This window comes from Trichomonas vaginalis, chromosome IV, assembly GCF_026262505.1.
Source record: "Trichomonas vaginalis G3 chromosome IV, whole genome shotgun sequence".
Taxonomy (NCBI): Eukaryota; Parabasalia; order Trichomonadida; family Trichomonadidae; genus Trichomonas; species Trichomonas vaginalis.
The window spans coordinates 22,262,144-22,282,592 of record NC_067206.1 but is presented as its reverse complement, the minus strand read 5'-3'; the positions used below and the strand labels follow the sequence as shown (position 1 = coordinate 22,282,592).

Genomic DNA, 20,449 nt, shown 5'->3' with positions numbered 1-20,449 from the left:
GATCAAATAAAAGAGAAAGCATTATACTATATCTCATGTGGAGAAAAATTTGCCTCTGGAATGCCAAGTCCAAGATCAAAGTCCAGACATCTTTACACACCTCGCCATGATGAAGAAGAGGATCAAGACCAGAAGCCAACAAGTTTTGAGGCTGATGTCGCAGAGACAATTGCCAAGAAACAAGAAGAAGAGGATAGAGAGAAAGAGAAACAAGCAACAAAAAGTCCTGATTCTAAAAAAGAGAAAGAACTTGCTTCTTTCAACAGACTCATTGCAATTTCAAATAAGACAGTTCGTGAGGCATACTTAGAGTCAACTCTTGCGACATTTGCATCTACAGAACCTGATCAGAAGGCAAAGCTTACTAAGTTTGAACAGCTCTCAAATCTTTCAAAGAACGCTTCATATTATGATTTTATTAATCATTTAGTCACAAATCAGATGGCACCAAGCTACGGCAATTCTGAACTTCAAGATGAAGTTGAATCATGGTGCATGGACTCTCTTATGCAACTTTCAGCTAAAGATATTAACTTTATTATTTCTGGTTTCCCGTCAACAGGTAAATCGTCAACATTATATTCACTATCAACGATTCTCTTTAGAAAGATTCAACAATCAGCCTCAAATGGAACATTTTTGTTCTTCCCAATGAATTTCCAAAAATATACGCTTGAATTCAACTCAATTACACAAATATATTTGTTACAAATACTCTTAATGCTGCACGTTACTGCAATTATGCCATTGCACCATTTGTATCAGTTTTATGCCAATGGTTTATTTCCATTCCAACATCCACAGCTTTCCCTTCATTCCCACAACTTCCAGAGCACGTACATGGAATTGATTTCAAGGCAATCAAACAGCTTGACCAGTCAATTTTTGATATTTGCAAAGTAAAGACAAATCTTCCAAAGTTGATTTCAGCAATAACGGATTTCCCAGCAAACTTTGCACAAACAATTGGTCTTAAGACTGTTATTTTCATCTTCGACCACTTCGAGTACTGCAACATCGAAATCATTGATGAAGATTTGTTCCCTGACAGTCTCTTCCCAATTAAATTTGCACCTGAAATCTGCCGTTCAATTTCAACCCAGAGATATATTGTTTCTTGCGAAGATGAGAAGGAGTTTGCACAGTCATTCACATGCGAAGGTGCAACACCAATTGATACAGAAGGAATCTGCAAAGATCATGTTGATGGACGCTCAATTATCATCAATCCAATGAAAATCAAATTATCAATTGAAGACTGCATTGGAGCACCAGGAATCATTTCTGCATTTGATCGCGTTTGCACTTTGGCATCAAAAGTAAACAGTCTTCCACCACAACCAAAGAATGCCAAAGTTATGTCTGCTGTCACTCGCTCAAAGAAATACATTTTGAAGCGCGAAGTAATGAGATTGTTCAAAGTTCTTTATTCAACAGGCAACAAGAATATTACATTAGATTCATTAAATGAAATCGAAGATGCAACATTAGCAGTTACAGTTGAAGGAGTGAAGAGAGTTCAAACAGAAGTTTTCCATGAGGAAGAAGAAGTCATTCAAGAATCAAGAAATCTCTATTCAACAAACAGAACAACATCAAGTCGTGCAATTTCATTCTCAGCACGTTCTACAACAACATCTTCAACATCTGCTTCCCCAGCAAGATCACAAATTTCAAGTGTTTCATCATCAACATCGATCACAAGATCAGGAACTGCTGGAACATCATCGAATTCAAATGTTTTGAATTCATCTCAATCTTCATCATTTAGAACAACATCAACCTTGAATAACAACAGCAACTCAAGTAACAATCAATCTGGATCATCAACAAGAGTCATTACATCAACATCTTCACCACTTAATTCAAACCAATCTTCAACAAGAGTCATTTCTTCAACATCTTCTCCGATTAGCTCTACTCAATCTTCAACAAGAGTTATTTCATCGAAATCTTCTCCACTCAACTCGAATCAATCATCAGCAAGAGTGATTACATCAACATCATCTCCAGCAGGTGGAAGCCAATCTTCAACAAGAGTTATTACTTCAACAGCATCATCAACTTCCAATCAATCTCCAGCAAGAATTACAACAACATCAACATCATCATCACAAGGAACAGGATCACAATCTTCAACCAGAATCATAACTTCATCTCCACCAAATTCAAATCAATCTTCGACAAGACTTGTAACATCAACAACATATTCATCAAATACTTCTCAACCAGGATCCTCTTCAAGAGTTATTACATCTACATCATCATCTTCAACCAATACATCAAATACAGATCCACAATCAGGTTCAACAATTCAAAGATTTACAACATCAACAAATTCATTCAAACCAATAACAGATACATCAATAACCAAAGTTTACACGGCCACAACAACACCATCAAAAGAACCAGAGCAAGGAGCAGCAAAGAAAGTCATGAAGTTAATTGATCTTGATATGCTATTTTAAATTTTAAATGATCATTTTTCTTATAAACACTAATTTTATATTTTTATACTAACTATGTTTTTAAATAATTTTTCAATACCGAAATCCCATTTCGTTGAAATTTGCATATTATTTTTCTCCAATTTCAATTTTATCAGGACATTTTTAAGATAGGAATAGTTGACTTCAATCAAAATTGTTATATTTAGGTGTGATTTTTCAATATTATGGATGAGGAGTTCAAAGAGGATTCTAGCATTGAAGAAAAAGTGAGGCTACGTCAAAATCTTGCACAAACTGGGATTATAACAGATGAAATTCTTGCCCATATGAATTTATCACCTGAAACTTACAAAAATATTATTAAACAATCATTAATACAGATTAAATCAAAAATAATTGATGATAAAATTACTGGATATGAACAAATAGACCGATTATTAGAAGTTACAACAGATTTCGACAGAGATTTTTTTGATAACGCATTTCAAGCAATAGTTTCTGGAGATGAAGAATTATCAGGCATTGCATCAAAATGTGTACACAAAATCATAGATACGTCACCGACAAAGATACAAAGTTTATATAATATTGAAGAAATTTTAGGAATTTTATCTTCAATTCTTGATACTCCAATGACAAAGCAGAAGAGAAATATATTTACAAAAGTAATACTTTCAGCAACAGAAACAAGAAATCTAATTAATGATGATTTTGCCCAACATTTGATTGATAGAATCACAAACTCACCAGAGAGAGAAGATATCGCATGTTTATTAGATATATATAACAAATTGTATAAATTAAATCCAGTTTTAACCAATGAATTACCAAATTTGCTTCCATATATTGAGCAATTTTTTGTTATTGGTGATTCTCATATATACTTAACAATACTTTATTTTGTTAACAATACAATTATGAACTGTAAGAATCCTGATTGGCTAGATTCATTCTCTCAAACAGAATTTGTTGAAAAAATCATATCTTCCTTTTCAAGTGACGATCCAACAGCAGGAAAAGTCATAATTAGCATAATATATAATCTCGTTGGCTGTGAAGATGGAATTAGATCAGCAATTACTATGAATCAAATATCAAATTCAAATATAATAGAAATTCTTACTTATTTAGCAACTCCAGGTAACTCATCGTATTTCAAGATGGTATTTGGCATTTCCACTGCTTTACTTGAGAATTCTTCCGCTTTTCATGTGAAATTCTTTCAATCTCCAATTCCTGCCTTTATTTTTGGGAATTATGACAACTTTGAGTATTCAATCAAGAAAGATGCAATGCTTCTCCTCAAACAAGTATGTATTCGTTCAAGACTTAGCGATGAAATTTTTAATTTTTTGATTGACAACGAACTCATCCTGAAAACAATTGATTATTTTGAAGATGAGAATATAATCGAGCCTTTACTTGATTTAATTTTCGCTTTAGTTTCAGCGGCTCTGAAAAATGGATCTTATTTGAATAACGAGAAATTTATAGAGCAGATAGTAGACGATGACCTTTACGATGCACTTTTGCAAATAAACGAAGACGGAGATTTGAATGTAAATGATGATGTCAGAACAAAGGCATACGACTTGATATTAATAAGAAATAAGATCCTAAATTCTGATTAATAGAGTAAAAATGTGTTTAATTTATTCAATTGAAAAATATATTTTTTTATTTAGGATTTCTTTTCAATGAATATTACAATTCATAGAAGAAAACTTTATCATATATTCTTTCCAGTTTAAATTCGATGTTACCATCAAAATAAACATATTTGAGAGGAATTTCTAAAAAATATGTTATTTAAGGATAGAACATAGAAAACAAAATGGTTTTTATAGGATAATAAGTCAAATATCTCTATAAAGTTTGTAAATAGCACTAATTATCTCCAAAATTCAATGAAATTAAACAAAAACTATTAATATTAAGAAAGTATATCAATTGATAGATATACAACATGATATATTTCGGTAACAATCTTGTGTTGGCTGCTTTTTCCAAAGATCTCAAAAATATTTTTTTGATTCATGGATTTTAGGTGGTATATCTAGTAATTCCATGAGGTAGTATTGGAAATATGATTGAATATCAATATTAGCAATAAAAAATTCAATCATAATCAGAATAATCTGAATATCCGAAAATTGATTTCATTATGTTATTTGCATATGCTTCAGCTGATTCAGAAATGTTATCACTCTGAAGATATTCGTTCATTTGGTCAACAAAATTTTCATTTGCTGTTTCTTCAGTTAAAAATCCGAAATCAACGAAGTTTTGTAATAGACAAAGAACTGAAAACTGCACATCCAGTGGATATTCTCCCATGTCTTCCATAAATAAGTCGAGAATTCCAAGATTCCAAATTTCTCTGTTTTCTTGACCTCTTCCGTTCTCTGCAATCTGACATATTACCTTTACAGCCCATGACTTAGCTTGAAAACCTCCAATTTGAACAATTGTTGTCAAAATTTGATATAATTCTTCTCTTCTATCTAAAATAACATCTCTACACGAATAAACATATGTTCTAAGCATTCTAAGAGCTGCGACTTGAATATATGATATATCAGAATTCAAAATACCGAATAAAATATCGTAATCTAAAATCATTTCTTTTCCACAGAGAGAAGATATCTTTTTAAGTAGTTCAAGTACTGCAACAACCGGACAATTATCAGATCTAAGCATTTCCCAGGCTCTTATTGGTGAATTACTCTCAATAACAAGTTTTTTCCATTTATCGCGGCTGATTTTCTTCAAATACTTAAAACACTTGATCAAGTGATGACGTGTTTCCATAGATAAAGTAAAATAATGCGAGAAAATGATTTCAATCAATAATTCTCCAAAATCAGGGAATTCGTACCATTCAAAGTGATTTTTAGCTATCTTATATAAAAGTAGTGCTTCGTTATTTTGTAAATTCTCGACTTCTTGATAATTTTCTGAAAATCTTTCTTTAAAACAATCCCAATCAACGTATTTCATGAAGTTTTCCATACCATATTGGCTTGTATTCACTATAAACTCTATGATGTCTGGTGAAATATTAATGAAATTCGTATATAATTCTACAATATGTTTGATAAAATCAGTATCTTCAACTAAATCTTCAATAAACTCCTCGTAATATATATCTGAAATGCGCTTCAATATATTAAATGATAATTTAACCAAATCTGGCGAAGATCCATTTTGAATAATATTTGTTATAATATCAAATAGTATTTTTGCTGATGGTTCACTCATGTTTTTGAATGTAGTGCTAGATTGTATTGTATTTAATAAATTGCCGATTTGTATTATTAAATTATCTGTTGAATTATAGAATTTTTCTTTTAATTGATCAATATATCCTTCAACATCTTCTTCCTCCACATTGTTGCCATCATTTTTATATGCTTTTGTCCTGTTTTCGTCTTGGTCAGTATCAACTTTATAATCTTCATCCATTAAAATGAGCCATTTTCTTAATATTTCTGCACTACTAAAGCCAAAATTTATAATGTTTCTATTCATCTATGTTATATTGAAGGAAATATAATTTTTTTTGCATAAATATCCTTTTTAAAGGAAGATATTGTAGTGAATATGATAAAAATGTTAATTCAAGTTATTGGTTCTATTATAAAGAGATTATGAATGATAAAAATGTAAGAATTAAAACAAAATTCAATTTTTATACAAAACAAACAATAATATAATACTTAATTTAGCTAAAGAGCTAATCCCTTTTCAGCAGCTTCTTGTCTCATTTCGATATTATGAATTTGTCCCAAAACTATTTCAGTTTTAGTGAGAACAGCGTTGTTACTTGATTCCATCAGTTCATCTAGCTTCTCTGGTAATTCTATTTCTTCAAGATAACGTAAAAATTCTAATGATTGTTCTAATTCTAAATTTTCAACTGTCTGAAGGATTTTAATCATGATTTGAAGAAATACAAGGGATTCATTATCATGGTCAAGTTCAATAAACAATGGAAGGAACTGTTGCAATCCTGAATTCATCCATTGCAAAATTTGAGCATTTGTTCCGTTGTCTAGAAGGTATCTGATTGATTTCATGATCTGTACTTTGCATATATAGTTGCATTCTTGGAGAAAATTAAAAACTTCTGCAAATAAATTTGAAATATCTTGATCTTTCATGAAAATCAATCTACTGTTGATCAGAACTGCTCCTATACATAAAGATAAGTCTCTCTGAACATTATGATCATCATTCGTCAATAAAAACGAAAATTGATCGAGATGAAAATCAAATTTGCATTGATCTGAAATACAAATGTATTTTATAATCAATAATGCGTAATTTACGATCTGATTATTATCATTATGTAGTAAACTAATGAAAAATTCGATTTTTTCATTATTTGATGCAAAATTATCGCAAAAACTTGCAGAATCTCTTAAAATCGAGGAAATAACGTAAAGACAGTTTGTGATTATCTGTTCTGGGAAGTTATTGTTTAAAATAACCTCCATTGCACTGACAATTTCAGTACATTCTTGTAATATTCGAACATGTGATGATAAAGAGATGCAAAGTTGTATAATACTTTTTATAACTAATATGTTTTGAAGATTTTGCGATGTTAAATCGGGAATTGTCAACTTTAAAGAGTGAATAAGAGCAAAAAATTTATTTGAGCAGAAATCTTGGCTTGAAATTATGTTTGAGTAGGCATTTATTATAAGATGTGTAAATTGTGGAATGAATAAATCGTTTTTTGTAATGGTGAAAAATTTGGAATTTTTGAAAAAGTCTAAATCCTCGTAAAGATTGGCTGTGGCAGTTACTATTGTTCGTAGTATAAGTTCTTTAGCTTCATTTCCTTGTTGTCCATACTTAATATAACATTCTTCTAAAAATTGAAATAATTTGGCTTCGGCAATGATTATCCTCATGTCATTTGATTGGTTTTCTTTGAAAAATTCTTTTAAATCCAATAAAACTGGAAGAAATTCATTGACTGGTGCATTCGAATTGAATCTATTGAATAATTCAGTGATAATTGCCTGAAGCGTTTCAATATAATCATTCTTATCGTCTTTGTCATCTGATTCTTTGGAATTCGTAAACTCATATTCTTTATAAAAGTCAAACATTATTCAGCCAAAATTTTACTAAATGAGTTTTCTGTTTTTTCATTGTAATTTTCCATATAAATGGGAGTATACAAAACTGTGCCAATCAAAATACTCCTCTGTTCAAATTAATGACTTTTGAATAAAAGAGTTCTAATGATCCAACAAATATATGTTAAAGCATATATTAGAGTAAGATACTACAATTTATATATTGAAATCAGTAATTTTAGTGGAAAAAATTTTATTCAAATATTTGTGAAATTTAAGAAGGAGAAAAGGAATAACTTAGAATATATTTGAATTATAAATCATGTTTCTAATTCCAAATTTTTTATATTTTCACATTTTCAATCAGAAATTTATATTTCTTTCCTTGAAATAGAATTTTTTCAATTTTTTTTTGAAAATCTGATTTAGGAATTAAGGTATATAATAGTTGTATTTATATTTTAAAACTATGGCATTCCAAACGGGAACCGCGGTTGGTTACCATGGATTTCCGTCACCGGTCACATTTTAAAGATTTTTAAAGCCTTATAAAAATATGCTTTGTAAATCATTTTTTGTAAATCGGCAAAAATTTGGTAATTTTCTTCAACTAATAAATCTGCGAATAGCATTTATAATACAAGAACAATCTTTTAAAATGCGTTTGATTCATTTTTGTATAATTTCATATAGGCACATATATTCTTCCGGGACTTTCCGTGATTTTACCGTAAAATCATTAGTTTACACCAATTTTTCCGTATTTTGAATAGTTTACTGCACTTTTTCCGTAAAATTGAGTTACGGGAATCCGCAAAATTTCCGGACCTCATTTTTCATAGAATATAATAATAATATTTGATAAAAAGATATATTATTTATATTTTTGATTTTTGAATTACGGAAAAAGTGAATTGTTAACTTGATTTTTTTATATGGTTAATTTTTCAAATGATATTATGAAGATCTAAAATATTAAAAGTAAAAAATTGAATTACGGAAAAAGTGAGGTCAAAAGTGAAATAAATTTGCAGAACAATTTTCATTGAAATAAGACATTGAGTATCACACTTTAGTGAATCAACATCTATAAGAATGAAGTGTTTTGAAGCTGAAATAATATTGAATAGAAATTAATTTTTTCTGAAATTTTGAATGAAATTATGGGAAATAAAAAAATTACTAAATATTGTATTCATACAAATATATTATTTTAAAGGAAAAATAGATGCTGATAGAAACGATGAAAATTTTTGAAAACTTTACAATTAATTTATGTTCGTTAACCACAGAGCTTGCAATCCAAAGCTCACGTTAGACTACAAGAGTCATGAAGTCTCATACTAAGGGATATCCAACATATATTTTAATAATCTAATGTTTGTGACAAATATTCAACATAAAATTAAGTTTTCGTTTCGTTACAAGGCATTCATACTTTGGAGATATCATATTTAATGTACAGAAAAGTTAATATTAAACAATACATGCTAAAGAATTAATAAATAAGATAATAAAATAAATTTATACGTAATTACTTTCATTTAATATGCTTTATGCTGTATAATATTGATTAAGAGGCATTAAAAGGTTCCATAGTCTGCTTTTATAGGCAAGATTTTTGATAAAAATTTAAAATTTTGAAAAATGATGAGAAAAGGAAAAAAAAGGTAAATGAGAGCAAGAGGAGGGAAAAAAAAAGAAAAAGAAAAGAAAGGGAAGGGAAAAATAAAAGAAAGAAGGACATATAAAAATTTAGATGCGCATTCTTAATGCCGAGGCGGCTTGCCGCCGAGGCGCGATTTTTTTAGGCCTCTACGGTAACCCGGCAATGTTTTTTTAAATCTTGTACAGCCCTATTTAAAACATAAAGACATTCATAATTTTTCATAATTATGCGTATTCCACATTTTTTTGCTGAATTTTCAAAGGTAACTAAACTCCTTTCGCCGATCCGATTTGCTCCATATTTAAAATATAGCTTGCATATGTAGAAGAAAAGCTAATTTTGAAGTACGCCCGAAATCCACCAACAGGATTTCGAGCTACTAAAAAGGTACTTTTAAATGTGATTTTTTTTATAAAAAATTAAATTTATTTTAAGATCAGACTAAAAACTAATTTTATGGAAAATCTATATCGACAAATTTATTACTTATTGGGTATATAGATTTTTTGATTAAGGCGATTATGTCTGATATGCTTCCAATAAGCCAAAACAGTGTTTTGAGAGTGATTAAATACAAAAAAATCTGGCGATGCTTTACGTGGCAAATGGTCGAATGGTTATTACCCCTTACTATTGGGTACCGGGGACGCTAGTTCGAAACTGATGCACTATATTTTTTACAAAATGCGTTTTTCGGACAGGGTAAAGAAAGGTTGCCAATATAATATATTTAAATAAATAAATCAAGCTGTATTTTGTTTTAAACACCGATTGTTTCATATAATATATATTCAACTCAAGTTTCTAATTAAGAATTTCATATAAAATTTAGCATATGATCAGCAACAATTAAAATTAGTATTACAATTAATAAATTTAGTATAAAAACATATAGATTTAGTATAGATTTTATAGCTGTAATAAAAGAACTATTATCAAAGAGTAATTTACTGAAATGCACCTTATATTTATAAACAAAACTTATAACGTGTTAGTTACATATAGAGTTGAAATTCATAGATAGCATAGAGAAGTTGGGATCTTGGCTTAATGGTCATAATATAACCAAATTAATTCAAAATTTGAAATTTTAATATTACTGTAACTATAATATATGGATATGTTTTATGAGATCATAATAAATGACATGTTAATGTAAAATTTAGAATAAAAAATTATATTTTTTTAAAAAAAACATTGTTCATGAGTGTTAATTGGAGAAGTAGTAAATTAGTTCAGTTTGCAAGTGATGATGGTTAATCTAACTATAATTACAATCAATTTTTAAAATACTTCCCGTAGGGCATTTGTTTAATTATTTCACATTCTGATGACATAATTTTTAATATCATAGATAATGAAAGCGAAAAATATATAAAAATCGACAAACATGTTATAATGAATTGAGAGCTTTACGTGTCAAAAAACACATTTCATACTGATTTCTATAAAAGGTATCTTTATTATAGAAGTGTAAGCTATATCTGTTTGTTTTTTTATTATAACAAATTCAAAATTCTCTTATAAGGATTAGATGAAATCTGTATTATTAAATCATTAGCTAAATGAAGGTTCAAATAGAAAGTAAATATCAATTTATATGATACTGAAACCAAATAGTTCTTTTAATAAAAGATAACACGCTGAAAATTATTGAGTATTTGCAAATCTCAAAAATCTATTGGTGAATTTGGCTCAACTTTTAAAATTATAACATCCATATCAAATCATAAAAGCAGACAAAAATTAAAGCCAAACCTATCGGCCAATTTTTTTTTGATATTTTGATTTTTGAGGTATACTTTTAAAAGTGGATTTAAAGCACTGATGAAAAAACATTAACTTCTGTCGTTATGATTATTGATTTAGACAATAATGATTTTAATCTTTGATTATCAAAACACTAAAGTCATCTTTTTAACATTTGCTTAGTAGCATTAACTCAAGTCTAAAGTACTATTTTATGTGGCACTCTTAGAATTTTTGTATTCATTGTACACGCTGAAATAGTACCATTAAAGTTATGGCGGACTTTCAAAAAATAGTTTGGTCACCTTTGAATTTTCCAGTCAATATTGACCAAAGATAGTTTATTTATAGCTGATTTATGTTAATTTATATTTTTATTATTGAATCATGATTGATATAGGGGAATTCATCTTCAATATTTTAGTTTTCTAATATTTTTCAACAATTCTTTTTCAGGTTCTGTATTGAGATAGAAGTGAGATTGAAAACAAAAGGTTTCATTGTTGAAGTCCAAATTTTTCAGTTCAATTGTATTTGAATTCAATTTACTTGAAATCTATGGAGTGAGACAAATAATTTCATACATCAAACGCAAAAATTCATAACTTGGATTTCCATCCTTTAATTACAATATCTGAGACAAATTCAAATCAAATTATAGCTGTCGCATAGACTTCATGAAAGAATCGAATGCCAACTTGATCCGATACTTCTAGAACAAGCATAATCCATACAAGACACTTCATGTAGACTTCAGGATCTCAAATCTTAACACTTTACAAATTTCCGTTGTTTCAATTATTTCCATAGATATTATAATAAATTTAGTTACAATGGGAAATATCGCAAAATTCAAATCTGAAATGTCATGAATTTTTCAATTGAATGCCGCTAACTTTGCTCTTATACGCCAATTTTCAAGCGAGTTATCATTCTATGATAAATCAGAATTTGACGCGCAACGTTCTGTCAATAATTTATGCATACCATTTTTACAAAAGTGACGGTTGTCAATTTTTTGACCATTTGACACAGATTACCAAAATTACACAGCAAACATCCGCCCCCGCACAACCAATGGAAGAACAGAAACCAGACGCAAATAGCCAAAGTCTGGCCGTAATATCTGATTACCTACAACAAATTTCTGGAGATACTTCAAAGCTTTTTAATCAACCTGAAAACCACGTTACAAAAGAAAAGGAGAGAATTGCTGAAAGGTTAGGAACATTTAATCCCAAAGATAATGCTGTTTGGCACGAAATTACCCAGAGATTTGGCGCTAATATTAAACAGCCAGAACTTTTGAGCATTGCGAATGTTCTGGCGCAAAGTGCAAATATTAAACTCGATCGCGATGCTAAGCGAAGAAAATCTGTTTTAATTAAATGGTTTGAAGAGAATTGGCATGCAATCCAGCCATATTTAGCTTATGTAGTCCTAGAAGATACCAAAGCCGAATAATTTCATATTGTTGCATAAACTTTTTATTAATTTTGCTTTATTGCAAAACCGTTATATTACATTCTTTTTTTAGAATCCATTTTGAGTAATACCATTCTTTCCTTTCTGCATAAATTCCACGCTTTTTCTCAAAAAACATCATTAGTTTAGATATTAGCTTAATTTTGATTTTGAATTAAGGTTCATCTAAAAAATATGTTATCACTCTTTGCCACAATAAAATTGGGCCGTAATAAGAGCATTATCGGTGCAGAATTCTTCAAATATACTGCTTATTAAAATTATTTTGATTTAGAATTAGATAATACTGACCAATGTAGGACTATTATATGATGCACACATATCAGTTTACCAATTCATTCGTAATTTGATGATTACACAATCTTCACCTTTTATCTCAGGTGACAGTTTTCAAATAAAATCTTCATTTCCGATTTTTCATGGATAACCAGAATGAAGATTTTATCAGTGATGAATTGTTTGGCATTCCTGAGGTAACGCAGTGGAATAGGAAATGCTCTTTCCTTTGTTTTCACTTAGATTATTTACCGGCCATCAAAAAATACTTTTTAAATGGCTGGGATATCAATTTTGGATTCCCCGTAGCAGTACTATTAATCATCATATCATCGTATTTAATATTTATTCAAATCGATTGCTATTTTTTAGAATTAAATATATATTATCAAATAGTTATGACAATTCTAGTATTACTGTTCCTATCCTGTTACATACTTGGTGTTCTTGTTGGACCAGGATACATCCCATACTATTATCCACGAAGATATAACAAATTTAATGGAAAAGAGCCTGATTATTTAAGTGAATTTGTTACAACCATCGAGCAAAAAAAGTACATCAAGAGCCATAAATATCCAGCATATTGTCATTACGTTTCAGATGCAAGACGCATTGCTATCCGTCCAGACCATTTATGCATATGGTTTACTGTATTCATAGGAAAGCTAAATTACAAATTCTTTTTGCTTTTCAATATGTATGGATTTCTTTACATTACAACCTTCAGTGTTTTTCAAGTAATGGCAATGATAAATTTAGTAGAAGCTATGGTTAATCCAATATATGTTATTATTACTATTATTTACCTTTTAATGGGTTTTGTATTTTCAATTTTAACGTGTATTTTCTTCTTTGATTCTATGTATAATACAATGCGAGGAACTACAAACTACGAAATAATAAACAAGATTTCAGACACTAGTTTCCATGATGGATGCTGTAACAATTTCGAAGAAGTATGCGGACCAAGGGATAGCTGGTTCTTATGGATTCTACCTATACCTGCATTTTGGGGAATGGATGTCTATGCATTGACTGCCGAATCTGATCCTTATAAAATGCTTTAATCTTTTTGTTTATGTTTGTTTAATAGAGTAAAACTGTATTTTTATCTCTCTCTAATATATTGTCAAATGTGTTTAATGCTTTTGTCTTTTATGATTTAAAATATTTCCGTCTCGCATTATAAAATTCAAAAGATTTGTGTAGTTTATACGGATGATATTTTGATTATTATTTTATAATGGCTGAGGAAGAGGAGGGTCAATTCACATCCTTCAAGTTTACTGTCAAAGCAAATACTACACAGGAACTTAAGTACGAACAAGAGGGTGACGATTGTCTCCTTACAAGTGTTAAATTGCTCAATTGCAAAGATAATAAACCTGTAAAGGTATTCTTGAAGATTAAGGATTTCAAAGATGAAGCTCCTGCTGAAGATGCTAAGCTACAAACAAGGAAGGACGAACTTATTACTTTGACAAAAGTTAATGAAGAAAAAGAAGTTGAACAATACCTTCCATATTGCATGTCTCCATTTGTAATTGTCGAAGGTAATGGCGATGTCGAAATTTCAGGTGTCTTTGCCGACAAGGGAATGATCCAAATGGACGATTATGAAGAAGAAGAGTACGAAATAGAGGAGGAAGATGCAGAGTGATAATTTGTGATCATTAAACTATAAGTGCATGCTCTTTTTAAGAGATTTTTATCTCTTATTTTTTATTTCATTTTTGAGGATCATATCTTTTCAACCAATGATTACCCATAAAATATATATCAATAAGTTACTTCATTTTCTTGACTTATCAGACATTATATCTTCAAGCATAATTATTTAACTTATGCTTATTCCAAACAATAAACGAGAAAGCTCTATACCTTAGTTTAAAATAATCTTTATTTTTCAATGATTCACACCATTATTTCTAAATTTATCTTATTGATAATGCTAAAGGTCAACAACAAGTGGCAATGATACTTCTTAAGGACAATTCATTAATCCAGCTCTGTTTTTCGACCACAAGAACAAACTTATGTATGAAATAAAATATCAATAAACAATTCGTATTGCCATTAATATGATTTAATTTGAATTCAAATAGAATGCATATATTTATCAGTAATTTTGAAAATAACAACTTTCGTGAATTTGGAAGGAAAATTTCAGAGCCGACGCATGATTTTGAAGTTAAATTATGTATTAAAATAATACGAGCATCGATTTTTTCACATTAAAAATCGGATTTAAAATTTAGTCATTGGAAAAAGAAAGATACGAGTTTACAAATGCTCTCAATTTTAGAAACAAAATTTTACAAAACCGCTTGATGAACGGTTTTGGCCTTCCTTTTTGCGATTATGTCTGCATCTGGCAAGTTCGCACAGCGTAACTATACATACCGCGGCAAGACACTCGATGACCTCCGTGCCATGGAGCTTAAGGACTTTGTTGAACTTCTCCCAACAAAGCGCCGCCGTTTCATCTCCCGCTCATTCGATCTTAAGCACGTTCACCTTATCGAAAAGCTGAAGAAGGCTCGTCAGGCTGTTGAGGGCCAGGCTGGTGTTCGTCCACCAGTTGTCAAGACACACCTTCGCCATATGGTTATCCTTCCAGAGTTCGTTGATAACGTTATCGGCATCTATGATGGCCACGTTTTCTTCGAAGTTCAAATCAAGCCAGAAATGATCGGCCACGTTCTTGCTGATTTCGCCCCATCCAAGAAGGTCGTTAAGCACTCTAAGGCTGGTGTCGGTGCTACACGTTCTTCTTCTGCTACATCCCTCAAGTAAAAATCGATTTTTCTCAAAACAAGACTATTGAATTCAAACAAAATTTTTACAATTTTTTTTTAACCATCAAATCAAAAGATCTTGTGGAAAATTAGATCGTCAATCATCAGTATACACATAATAGGGGATTAAAATCTTAAAATCTTGATTTCTCTCACATTCTCTATTTCCTTATTTTTGGGAAGTTGATAGAATTCAAAATCTAATGGAGCCATTGCTATTACAACCTAGAGTGTGAGCTTGTTTAGGGAATGATTTTGCCCAAGGTTAAATCGAAATTTTTGATAGGCTATTATCCATTAAAATCCTGAAGAATACGTTATGTGTCCAAAGCTTACATCAAGGAGCCAAATATCTCCTTGACAAGCAGCTTTGTTAGTGATTCCGGAATTTTTATTATATATTCCGCGGATTCATAAAAATTGAATCTAAAATTGAATAGAAGACGGGAATAAAAATGAAAACTAATTTTATACCATTATTAAAATAATTGATTAAGCGCTTCATCTTTGAAACAAAATCAAAATGATTTTCCGGATTTATTCAATTTCAAGATGTGAAATGAAATGCTAGGGGAAATTCAGATTTTGTTGAAAATATTATCTACATTAGATGCTATTTCTAAATATCAACTTACGATCCATTTCTGTTTGATTCAAATTATTTTTATTTGTCAATTTAAAGGTAGTCTCACGGTAAAAAAGGGGGTTGGCGTCCTAAGGCGTCCTAGTGTAAATTTCTCAAAATTGTGATATTTACATCACATTTTTGAGAGGTTTATGGGCGTCCTAAGGGAAAATTGAATAGCTAGGGCGTCCCGAATTTTCATTCTAAGATTTAAATATATTATATACTTAAGTATAATACAAGCAATATAAAAATTAAATTTTTATTATGTTAACTTATAAGAAAATTTTTTGAATTATCGTTGATTTATTGTAATCTTTCCAGGCTATACTTTTGAAATCAACTTTACCTGTCATACGCATTAATGTAGTAGATGTCCAGGTGTAGCTATTATATCCCAGCAACATTGGTATTTTATCATTGTAAGATATCAAAATGAAGCGTTTTTTCAGATATAATTTTTCGTAAATTTTTCAAAAATAAGATGGTAAAAAAGCCTCGACTTGCTCGAAAAATAACAATTTTTTTACTTGTAAAAATAACCCTTTTACAGCATGGGCAGCTATTCAATCACTATTTCTTTTTCTAAAAGTATATTTTTCAAAAAAAATTAAGATCAAATTCGACAATTTCTTGATGAAAGCAAAAATATTACACATACTTCTAGATGCATGGGATAAAATATGCAATTATTCAATCAATTCGCATGATTTGAAAAAAAAAATCTAAATTTGATAAAAATGTAGAAATTTTTTATTTTTACTTGAGATTCGATTTTTTTGATCCAATTTGTGAATTTTTTTTTGATCGGAATTTCAATTAATTTGTTGATCAAAAATGACCTCACAATGTTTGATCATAAGTGAAGTCATCTTCATGGGTATTTAGAAATTCCAAGAGAAATTGCTTATTTCTCGCAGATGTAATATCTGAGAAAATCGAATTTAAATATTCATAGAAACCCAAATCATTCTCCGGTTCGAATAATTCATCTGTTGCTTTTTCTGTTTTTTCTATGAATTTTAATAATTTGATTAATAAATCTTCATCAGGAAGAATTATTGCTGCATTTGTGATAAAATTCCATATTGAGGTAATATGGCAATAATTACATTTATAAAATGTAATTTTATCCAAAATTTTTTGGCAAATTCGCATAATAGCATTAATATTTGAAGCTGAGATTAAACCTGTGATTACTTCTGTAACTTTTGGAAAATCATCGCAATTTAATATCTCTTTATATTGAATTGAGAAATAAAAAAAATCAAATGGATTCATTTCTTCAATTTCAAGGAGATTGTAAAAATTGATAGAAGTGTTATTGCAACAAATTGTATTTGCAGCAAAAAATATCATTTGCTCGATTCCATTTTTGGAATAAATTTGCTGGAACAATGTTAAATTAAAACAGTTGCTTAATTTTTCTTCATTGTTTTCATAAAAAAGTAACAAGTTTGCAACTGAAATTTCAAAATTTTGATAATTGCCAGTTATTTCAGTAAATATATATATTTGCTTTTCTTCATCTAAAAATGGCAAATATTGATTTGCAATATTAACTAAAGTTTGGGATAAATTGTTCCAGTTTGATTTTACAATTTGTGAGCACATTATGTAATATGTAAATTTATCCGCTTTGTAGGAATTTAAAATTGTTTGTTGTTCTGTTTCAGTTAAATTACGAATTTTTCAAGATTAATATTTGATAAAAAATAGAATCCTTGAAACATTCTGATATCTTTTCAATGTTTAAAACGGATGCTAAAAAATGTAAAAGAACTTCATCAGTCATTGTGATTTTTTGAAAAATTTATCCCAATTCAAGCATCCAATTGATCTTTCTGTCATTGTACTTATGCATTGATAAATTGATTTAATGAATCCGAAAGAATAATCATTATGCTTGACTAGTTGAGTTAGTTGATACAGACTGTCGTCAGCCATTTTAAAAAACGAATAAAATTGTATAGTAAATTATATTTGTGAAATTTGTGACGCTACATTCAATCTAAGACCAATATCTCAAAGAATTCCTCATTTAAGTATTACTTTTCATTGTTTTTTAAAAAATATTTGCTTATTTGTTCACTTTTTTGACATTTATTATATGCTTTTATCATATTTCCGATGATATGAAATATATTCTATATAAGAATGACGCTACATTCAATCTAAGACCAATATCTCAAAGAATTCCTCATTTAAGTATTACTTTCATTGTTTTTTAAAAAATATCTTTGCTTATTTGTTCACTTTTTTGACATTTATTATATGCTTTTTATCATATTTCCGATGATATGAATATATATTCTATATAAGAATGACGCTACATTCAATCTAAGACCAATATCTCAAAGAATTCCTCATTTAAGTATTACTTTTCATTTTTGATTCAATTTTCGAACGGTTTTCGTAAATTTTGCATCATTTCATTTTTTAATGGGAAAATCATCTATATTTAATCAAAAAAGAGCAAACTTTACAGACGAAAATAAAATATTTATCAGGGAACAATCTGATAAATACCAAAAATCAACATCGAGAGATGAAAAAACGAATATAATCAAACAAGTTCTTCAATATTTTAATATTAAATACGCCGAAAATGAATCTAAAGCTGTCAGAAGATATTTTAGTTATATTGCAGTTAAAAATATTCCCGCAGTTACTGGAAAATATCCTGATACAATTGTTCGCAAAGATATGCTTTATTCGCATGATCATACAAATATTATTAATTCAAATAATATTGAACGTTACTACCGTTGCATCGATCATTCTTGTCAAGCACGTTATTTAGTTAAAATTGAGAACAGTTCAGTTTCCGAAGATTTACAAAAGGAACATATACCCGAATGCAGACAATTTAAAAAGTTACAAAATGAAAAAAATGATCTTCATAAATCAATGACTCTGACAGAAATATACAATAAGGCAATGGCAAAATTTTCTGAAGACAACGCACTTTTCAGCAGATTAAAAAATTTATGACAGAACTTGCTGTTGTACTGATGAAAACCCATTAATTAAAGATTCATTGGTCAGGAAGTTTATAATAAGTCCAGAAAATTTTCTGTTGGAGAAAAAATTACAGACGATGAAATTGCTAATTTTTGTTTAATAAATGGCGAGCAGTTTTTCATTGGCCATGATTTTCAAGCAAATTGTGAGACGATTTTTTGGTTTTGAGAAGGCAATTCAATTTGCAAAAGAAGCCACAGATTTATTTTGCGATGGAACTTTTAAAATTACACCAAAACATTTTCAAAAAGGACAGATGCTAACAATTATGATTTGTGAACCTTCAACAAATCAATATCTACCACTTTTATTTATATTCATGAAAAACCGCACATTTGAATCTTATAAGAAGGCATTTGAATATATTTTTACTGTCAAGGGTATTCAATTTTCAAAGCTAATTCAAATTCATTGTGATTTTGAAAAGGGAATGATAGAGGCACTTCAACAAATTTTCCCTAAAGTCCGTATAATTGGATGCCTATTTCATTTCAAACAAGCTTTACACAGGAAACTTGTAGCACTTTATACAAAAAATTTCAATACTTTACAAAATTCTTTATTTAAGCTATATTCTATTACTCCATTCATGTCTCATGAAGAATTTGTACTTACAATGCATATAATTAATCAAAATAAAGTTGATTCGATCAAAGATTATATTGATTATTTCAACAAAGTTTGGTTGCCGCACTACAATTTAATATCTCAATATATAATGCAACTGCAATATTCACTAATGATTGCCTCGAGAGTATGCATTCAGAATTTTCTTCGTTAAAACATCCAAACATTTATGAAGCTATTAAGAAGATATCTCAAATCCAATTAGATAAATATAACGCCATCAAAAATAACCAGAAGATCGAGCGCCATATAAAAACCGTTATCACGATAGCTACAAAAATTATATTCTTGACTGCTTTCAAAAAGAACTTGAGAAAACAATTTTTTCTATCAAACAATACAACGTAAGTGATTTCTTTGGCTCAGAACGAGATTTCTCCATATGGTTCCATAGAATCGAGTTCATTGTTCGAAAATATTCCAGTTCATGATGCAGATATACTCAAATTGATCGATCTAACAGATAAAGATACAATGATCACTAAGTTTATTAATGAAAAAAGAGAAAAAATTATGGCATTATTTAATGAAACATTAAATCATCCAGATTTTAATTCATCCTGTTGCATGCTAAGTTCGGTCAACGATAGAAATTGAGTGGAAATTAATCGTCGAGGAAGTACGATTATGTAAAGTAAAAAATGTTTTGG

At 29.4% G+C, this 20,449-nt stretch overlaps 9 protein-coding genes across 9 annotated transcripts, besides 2 other annotated features; 7 read left to right on the top strand and 2 right to left on the bottom strand.

Moving 5' to 3' along the window:
* Positions 1-60: 60 nt before the first annotated feature.
* TVAGG3_0146740 (uncharacterized protein) lies at positions 61-903 on the top strand (the record flags this gene model as incomplete). Its single annotated transcript, XM_001324799.1, has 1 exon — positions 61-903. The coding sequence occupies one exon, from the start codon at positions 61-63 to the stop codon at positions 901-903; it is 843 nt and encodes a 280-aa protein (XP_001324834.1).
* Positions 904-1,122: 219 nt separating this feature from the next.
* Positions 1,123-2,496, top strand: TVAGG3_0146730 (uncharacterized protein; the record flags this gene model as incomplete). The annotated part of the gene is made up of 1 exon (XM_001324798.1): positions 1,233-2,468. One exon carries the CDS (start codon positions 1,233-1,235, stop codon positions 2,466-2,468), a length of 1,236 nt encoding a protein of 411 aa, XP_001324833.1.
* Positions 2,497-2,674: 178 nt separating this feature from the next.
* On the top strand, positions 2,675-4,067 carry TVAGG3_0146720 (uncharacterized protein; the record flags this gene model as incomplete). The annotated part of the gene is made up of 1 exon (XM_001324797.2): positions 2,675-3,180. A coding segment is annotated over one exon (506 nt), but the record flags the coding sequence as incomplete, so codon positions are not given.
* An 88-nt stretch (positions 4,068-4,155) lies between these two features.
* On the bottom strand, positions 4,156-5,933 carry TVAGG3_0146710 (armadillo (ARM) repeat-containing protein family; the record flags this gene model as incomplete). The annotated part of the gene is made up of 1 exon (XM_001324796.1): positions 4,569-5,915. The coding sequence occupies one exon, from the start codon at positions 5,913-5,915 to the stop codon at positions 4,569-4,571; it is 1,347 nt and encodes a 448-aa protein (XP_001324831.1).
* A 245-nt stretch (positions 5,934-6,178) lies between these two features.
* On the bottom strand, positions 6,179-7,589 carry TVAGG3_0146700 (armadillo (ARM) repeat-containing protein family; the record flags this gene model as incomplete). Its single annotated transcript, XM_001324795.1, has 1 exon — positions 6,179-7,573. One exon carries the CDS (start codon positions 7,571-7,573, stop codon positions 6,179-6,181), a length of 1,395 nt encoding a protein of 464 aa, XP_001324830.1.
* A 1,619-nt stretch (positions 7,590-9,208) lies between these two features.
* Positions 9,209-9,402: a mobile genetic element.
* A 2,592-nt stretch (positions 9,403-11,994) lies between these two features.
* Positions 11,995-12,478, top strand: TVAGG3_0146680 (uncharacterized protein; the record flags this gene model as incomplete). The annotated part of the gene is made up of 1 exon (XM_001324794.1): positions 12,039-12,425. One exon carries the CDS (start codon positions 12,039-12,041, stop codon positions 12,423-12,425), a length of 387 nt encoding a protein of 128 aa, XP_001324829.1.
* A 642-nt stretch (positions 12,479-13,120) lies between these two features.
* TVAGG3_0146670 (cysteine S-palmitoyltransferase protein) lies at positions 13,121-13,792 on the top strand (the record flags this gene model as incomplete). Its single annotated transcript, XM_001324793.1, has 1 exon — positions 13,121-13,792. One exon carries the CDS (start codon positions 13,121-13,123, stop codon positions 13,790-13,792), a length of 672 nt encoding a protein of 223 aa, XP_001324828.1.
* A 176-nt stretch (positions 13,793-13,968) lies between these two features.
* On the top strand, positions 13,969-14,419 carry TVAGG3_0146660 (uncharacterized protein; the record flags this gene model as incomplete). The annotated part of the gene is made up of 1 exon (XM_001324792.2): positions 13,969-14,385. The coding sequence occupies one exon, from the start codon at positions 13,969-13,971 to the stop codon at positions 14,383-14,385; it is 417 nt and encodes a 138-aa protein (XP_001324827.1).
* A 651-nt stretch (positions 14,420-15,070) lies between these two features.
* Positions 15,071-15,995, top strand: TVAGG3_0146650 (Chain P Ribosomal Protein S19; the record flags this gene model as incomplete). Its single annotated transcript, XM_001324791.2, has 1 exon — positions 15,087-15,521. One exon carries the CDS (start codon positions 15,087-15,089, stop codon positions 15,519-15,521), a length of 435 nt encoding a protein of 144 aa, XP_001324826.1.
* A 220-nt stretch (positions 15,996-16,215) lies between these two features.
* Positions 16,216-20,360: a mobile genetic element.
* The last annotated feature ends 89 nt before the right edge of the window (positions 20,361-20,449 follow it).